The following is a 7,500-nucleotide window of genomic DNA, read 5'->3' as shown; positions in this document are numbered from 1 at the left end:
CATAAATACACAAATATATCACATAAATATATATTACATATATATGATATAATATATGTATATATGTATATATATGTATATACATATATATATATATATATATATATATACATACATATACGTATATATATATATGTGTGTGCATATATATATATATACATATTCATATACATACATATATATATATATATATATATATATATATATATATATATATATATATTCTCTTCATTAAAAGCCCAGTTATCTATATTTGATAAATGTTACATAAATATTTTTTATTTATTTTTTAAAATTTTATTTAAACTTCATTATATATATTTGTATTAGTAGTTTCATCTTTCTTGGGTTTTTTTATTTCCTCTTTCTTCTCCATTTAATTTTGTTTTCACTTTAAATCTGCATACGGTTCCTTATATTGTAAGCTGATTTGATCTTAAGTACCTTGACTTTGCTAACGTGATTGTCTCAATGCTCTCACGCTATAAAAGAGAAATAAGAAAGAATTTAAACTAAAACCCAGAAAAAATACAACTTCAATCCTTTTTAAAATTGTTTTAAATAGTACATGTTTAAAAATATATATATATGTATTGGGGTGTGAGCAATGAGGAGGCTGCGAAGGACTTGCTCAAGGTCCTCACCACCCAGGACAGCGCAGAGTAGAAAAAAAATAAAATAAATAAAAAAATAAAAACACTCGTTCAAACACTGGTTTCAATTTCATGGTTGACAGGGATTGAATCGAGTGAGTCGCTGTCATGGCGGTTTCGCACCCCCCGTCAATCGTCTTCATCGCCGGGGTGTACTTTATTGTTTTTCAACTGAGACAGCCATGCCGGTACTGAAGGAAGTTTATGTTTGTTTTTTCGATGTCTGGCAAAAGGACGTGTGGATTTTGGTCCGGAGGTTTTGTTACTAGAGGTTGCTCGAAACATTTCAGTCCTAGAATCTCCATCTGCTGTGACGTCAGAACAAGGAAAGTTAGAATAACTATCTTCATCATCTCCGTCACTTCCAGGAGGTAAGCGACCAAACTGACCACTGATTTCTCTGATAGCATAAGGTTGTGGCTTGCATTTTTTCAAGCTCTGACTATAACGTTCTTTAATATGAGGCATCTGTGTTTTATCACTTAATCCGTCTATGATATTCTGGTGATTATCAGCCCAAATGACACCATCTGTTGGTTCACGACCAGTAGACCCTTGTGTCTGGAACGGTGTGTCGGAGAGATAACATGTTAGCTGCTCAGTGAGTTGGTTTATTTTGTCCATCAAACTGATGCGATCATTGTTAATCTTCTCGTAATCATTCCGAAGCATTTCATATTTTTCCTCTAATCTCTTATCCGGAGGAGGTAACCTGTGGGTAAACAAAAAGAAAATGTATTAGTATAACACAGTAAATTACTGGTACGTATTTCATCACTGCTTCAGTGAGTAAATGCAAAATCGACTCCTGTTGTGGATTGGAATTAAAATAAATAAAAGTGAAAGTAAGCAACTTAAGCTATAAATTGAAGGAACAGTCTTTTCAATAATGAAAAGATGTATAAGTATTAAATATATTATGCATTAAGCTTAGATACATTTAATAGAATTTATGTATTATGTGTTAGAGACAACGCAACGCAACACAGCTTCAAATAATAAAGGCTTTCACTATATAACAATACAGATGCTTATGTTTTTGGTCGTGTGTGTATGTATGTGCGTGTGTGTGAGAGTATATTAGTCCGTGTATGCGTGTGCCTGTGTGTCTGTTTCTGTATGTCTTTCAATATAGAGACAAGACTACATATACTTTAAGAAATGAATTTGATCATAATGACAGGTTATTGTTGTTGTTGCTGTTGCTGTTGTTGAGAGAGAAATACAATGAAAGAGAGAAAGAAAGAGACAGAGAGGGAGATAGATAGTGTGTGTGTGTGTGCGCGCGCGCGCGTGCGAGTGCGTGTTCGTATGTGAAAGATAGATAGATATTTTTACCGGCAGCATAGCGAAAATTAAAAACCTAGCACATGAAATTTATATATAAATTAAGTGAGACTATATATGTAATCATTCTTCCTCTAACAAATAGAATCTACATTTCGTCAAACAATTTTTTTCTTTTAAAAGTGTGGGCACATGAAATAGTGAAAGTTTAGATATAATTATAAACAGACAAAGTGGTCACAAATGAAATTGCTTCGATAATAAGCCAGTTCGATTTAAGAGAACGAAGTAACAACAGCTAAATAAACTATAGAGATAAACTACATAAAATATATGCACTTAATAATTATATATACTATGTACACTACATAAACACACACACACACACTTTCTCTCTCTCTCTCTCTCTCTCTCACACACACACACACACACACATAGTTCATAGATGAGATCCAGTTATTCTACGTATAGAATACAAGTGTAGTGCTCAAGAGATTGAAATTTGAGCAGGTATTGAAGTAAATGTAGGGATAAGCAAGTTAGACAAGTCAATATATAAGGTATATTAAATACATGAAATGCCTAAAATGAGTATATATATATATAAACAATTGCAGCACGGAATTTTGTGAGTGAAGAGGTCGCGGCCTCAAAGCGATGAAAATATTTTGGCAAATCAAATTTAAATGTTGAAGTGAATCTAACGGTTTTTGTGTGTTTTTAAATGGCTTATAAACACCCTCCATGCTGCAATTATTTTTGTTTCAGAACACGATCTCAGATCAAGATCAAGTCATTTGCTATGCAAGTACATCTCCATAATATATATATATATATATATATATATATATATATGAGAATAGGTCTCCAGTAGGACTGGCATTACTAAAGCTGTACAGACGGATATTAAAGAGGGGGAGACATTAAAGCTACTGGATAAAATAGCTATTAATGATGTCTCCCTCACATTTGAGATGATGAATGCGCTGGAACAAGGATTGGCAAGATCAGAATAATTTTCTTTCTTGTGAATGACACATATTGCATCGTATATATAAGAATATGATATCTAACTGAAGAAAAACAAAGAGGGAACGAGACAGAAAGAGAGAGCCAGAGAGAGAAAGAGAAAAGAGAGAGATTGTAAAGTTTAATGAGCTAAAGGGCTAATTTGCTACACATTATTCGAGGCTAATCTATGGAATAATGTTGGGGACCAGTAACCCTGTAAATATGAAGCGACCAGCAATGCTGTTAACCTTGATGTCTATAAATATGTAGGATTTCAGTAGAGTTAACTCTGCAAATGCCTTCTCGTGTACATTAAAGAGAAAGAGAGGGGGAAGGGGAGAGATTGGAAGAAGAAAAAGATGAGGAAGGGGGAAAGCGAGATGGAGGGAGTGAAACAGAAGGCTTTTTACTAAGTTTAAATTCTCTGAGGTCAACTTTACCTCTTGTCTTTTCGGAGTTAAATAAATAAAGTACCAGTTGAATACTGGTGTCGAGATAATCGACTAAACCCCTTCTCACTATAAATGCTTACCTCCTCCCAAAATTTTAAAACTGTTAAGTGAGGAGAGAAGCTCAAATGTATCGGAGAAAACAGTTGATAACCTCAGTGTGTGTATACACTAAAGTTCACCTTGTGTGCAGTAGAAATATGCATAAACACATTATCAATAGCACCCATTTAATGTACGCATATCGCTTAAATGCCAAAAGCTGTGGTCTTTCGATGGGGAAACAATTTTACTGGATATACATGAGGAAATCCGTTAAAATCCGCAGAATTCATACATACGTATACACGTACATACATACATACATACATACATATATACATACATACATACATATACACACACATACACGCACACACGCACACACACACGCACAATGTCATACAGTCTATTTTTACGGTTGTGACAACCTGCGCGTGCCCTCACAGCACAGAGTATGAGCAGCTGCATGTGAAAATGGACATAGGGTTTCTGTGTAGCTTCGCTCAGGGTCTTTCAACCAACTTGGCCCCTAATTGAAAGACCGTGAATTAAGTTGCACAGAAAATTATGCCTGGTTGCATATCCAACTGCTCATACTCTGTGCACTGGAGACACGTGTAGGTCGTTATAACCATAAAGTTATGCTGTATGACTAGTATCCACACGCTATATCGTTACATATATATATGTGCGCGGGTGCATGTGTGTTATATATGCATGCACACATACACACTCGCACTCTCTTTCCCTTTCTTTTTTTTTTCTCTCTCTCTCTCTCTCTTTGTCTTTCTCTCACACATTCACACATATATTGTTTGTCGTGTATTGCACTCCCTCTTAGTGTTAGTTTGAGCGCTCATATTAAGTGTGATCAGTTGCAATATACGAGAAAAGTTTAAGGAATTCCTATCTCCGTTTTGCCAATGGTAGTAAGCGAGATATGAACTTAATTAAGTTCAGTTCCAAAACATATACCAACAGGCAACGCTTTAAACGTTATAATATTCCACCTATCTCCCTCTCTTCGTGGTAACATTATTTATTGGGTGTTTTTTTTCTGCTTTCCCCAGTTTATTCTTCGTTTCAGTTCCTCCAGTTGTAATTAAAAGCCTAAAAGCTTAGTCCTATATAGTTTTCATAAAAATGTTTTCTGGTGTGTTCGCATCTCTGAGGACTTTGGCTCTTGTTATAATATCTGTGTAGGATATTTCAGTACTTATGTAAGGAACCACATCGTCGATGTATTTGTCATTTAACTTCGTTTCTGCATAAATTAATGACACTTCACTTTATGTACTAAGAGGTGAAATGGACGGTTGAAAATGACTAGTATAACAGATGATGAAGGAATCAGTTCTAGTCTAATGCTTCCTGCAATGAGTATAAACATTTTAATTGGTAATGCTAGAATCACCTGAGCGCCAGGTGAAAAGGCAAAATGCTCTGCGGCATTTAGTTGCGGCAAGAATACGTTACTAAGGATGAGCTTAGTTTTTATTACTTGAGTATTTCTCAGTTCTAAAGACGGAATGTAGTCTTTCTAATATAATTCTAGCAATGGTATACTCATATTAATTCACTATGTGAAGGCACATGGCTCAGTGGTTAGAGTGTCGGGGCTTTGTGTTGTTCTTGAGTAAGACACTTTCACGTTACTCCAATTAACTCAGCTGTAGAAATGAGGTTCGACGTCACTGGTGCCAAGATGTCTTGGCCTTTTCCTTTTCCTTTTCCTTGATGGCGTGAAGAGTGGGGACTGGTATTCATGGGTGGCAGCTGGTCTTCCATATACAACCTTGCCCGAACCTGTGCCTCGGAGGGTAACTTTCTAGGTGCAATCTCATGGTCATTCACGACCGAAGGGGATCTTTAGCCTTTACTCTTTATTAATTCACTATATCATCAAACAACAATCGATCAAGAATGTGGAGCAAATATGCGTTTGTCGTAATATATATTATTAGTGGGAATAAACAGCAAGAGGATTATTTTCATATGTATAGTGATTTTGTATTTATGCTGTTGAATAGGATGAGGATGTCCTGCCCCATTGAAAAATACGAATGTAGAACTTCAGAAAAATGCTTGCGTGAAGAGTTTAGGTTGAATAATAATAATAATAATAATAAGAAGAAGAAGAAGAAGAAGAAGAAGAAGAAGAAGAAGAAGAGAAGAAGGAGAGGAGGAGGAGGAGGAGGAGGAGGAGGAGAAGAAGAAGAAGAAGAAGAAAGAAGAAGAGGGAGAAGAAGAAGAAGAAGAAGAAGAAGAAGAAGAAGAAGAAGAAGAAAAGAGAAGAGAGAGAGAAGAAGAAGAAGAAGAAGAAGAAGAAGAAGAAGAGAAGAAGAAATTGTCGGTGAAATTAAGCGAACAACTTTAATATATGTAGCTTTAGAATAACCATCATTTTATATCCTTCTTATTTGATAAGGTTGAACGAGAGGATTACTGAAGACTATATAAGTAACGAAAAGCAAAATTAGAATCTTTTTGAAAAAGATGTCGAAGAAATAATAACAATGTAAGACTGAAATAGCGAGGCAATAATTGGTTGAATAAGCAATTACTGATCAGAACAGTTTGAGTAGAGCTATAATCTATTCTGACCAAGGAAAGTGTTTGGTGGGGAAGTTATAGCATCAATATGGTGGTTGTGTAAGTGGTAGGAGAGAAGAAGAAGAAGAAGTTTTGTTGACGATAAATGCTAGCTCACGAGCACAGTTTTTAAATATGAACAAAGGGGGTGCTGTCGGAACTGGAGGTTTAGTTGAGTTAGTATAATGAGAACACATTTATGATTTCGATTGCAGGAACTGTGTGAATGAGGAAGAGTGAGAATAGAACGTGAATGAGAAAACATGAATACAAGTATGTAAGAATATATGAATGCACAAATACATCAGAATTAAAATAATGTCAAAAGCATATCAGTATATTATACCTGTTGAACAACCCGGATAATGTTTTATAGTTGTCTTGAAGTATATCATAGTTCCTTTCTAATTCATCATATCGTTCCTGTTGACGTTGTATCCGTTGTTGTAAATATGCAAGCTCCCATTTTTGTGTGGAATTTTCACGAACAAGTACACGGTTGTGGTCAGCCACAATCAAATAGCTGGCTTTGTATTTCCGGCAGTTCGATTTCCACCTGTCCAGTTCTCGGTGACATTTTTTACTGTCATCTTTCAGAGCTTGGATTTCCTTGATCAATTCTTCAGCACTGGCATTGTGGACATTATCCGCATTAGGAAAATGTGTCATAACAGCACAATCTGAAATTTGAAAACAAAATTATTATTGTTTTTTTTTTTATTACGAGAACACATAAATCATCATCATCATCATCATAACCATCCACTTCACATAATTTCAGAGTTAATAAACTGAAGTAACATTCAACAGCATGGGTCGATATAATCGACACACTGTGCCCTACAAAATTACTGGAGTGCGCCTTTGGCTGAATCGTTAGAACGTCGGCAAAATTACTCTTTAGATTCTGTGTTTAAATAGGACCGATATTAAGTTTGCCTTTCTGGGGTCGATCATATATTGGGTTGTCCGGAAAGTTCGTAGCTTACCTCTCGACTTATTTTAGAACATGGTTGAGTCCATAAAGTAGGATTTGACTACACCGCCATTTAGAGCTCAGTTTAAGCTATCTTTTCGTGGAAGGTTTATGTTCCTATAACCTGTGTTAATTTTGTAACCCTTTAAAATGGAAGATAAGAAAGTTCATTTTCGGCATTTGATGCTTTGGGAACCTACAAAAATTGCTGCAGCTTGGCTGGGATGTTTTACCCCACTCTCCATATTCACCAGATATTGCTCCTTTGGATTTCCACTTATTCAGGTCTCTGCAGAATAGTCTCAATGGTAAAAATTTCAATTCCTTGGATGACGTAAAAAGATACCTTGATGAATTATTTGCCATGAAACCACCTCAATTCTGGGAAGAATGTATTTTCAAGTTAAAGGAACAATAGAGACACATGGTGCAACAAAATGGTTCATATTTGGTTTATTAAAAATGTAATGGGAAATATATATTGGCCTCT

At 35.3% G+C, this 7,500-nt stretch overlaps 1 protein-coding gene across 2 annotated transcripts in view; it reads right to left on the bottom strand.

Moving 5' to 3' along the window:
* Positions 1 to 540: 540 nt before the first annotated feature.
* LOC115221703 (probable basic-leucine zipper transcription factor I) overlaps positions 541 to 7,500 on the bottom strand; it is a 285,915-nt gene continuing 278,955 nt past the window's right edge. For both annotated transcript variants that reach the window (XM_036510760.1, XM_029791907.2), the window contains 2 exons: positions 6,381 to 6,714; positions 541 to 1,365 (listed from right to left, as the gene is read on the bottom strand). In XM_036510760.1, coding sequence (XP_036366653.1) covers positions 783 to 1,365; positions 6,381 to 6,714 — 917 coding nt within the window. In that variant the 3' untranslated portion in view covers positions 541 to 782. The remainder of the gene's footprint in view (positions 1,366 to 6,380; positions 6,715 to 7,500) is intronic.

This window comes from Octopus sinensis, linkage group LG18 (genome assembly GCF_006345805.1).
Source record: "Octopus sinensis linkage group LG18, ASM634580v1, whole genome shotgun sequence".
Taxonomy (NCBI): Eukaryota; Metazoa; Mollusca; class Cephalopoda; order Octopoda; family Octopodidae; genus Octopus; species Octopus sinensis.
The sequence above is the reverse complement of the archived record's forward strand: the minus strand, read 5'-3'. Positions and strand labels throughout refer to the sequence as shown.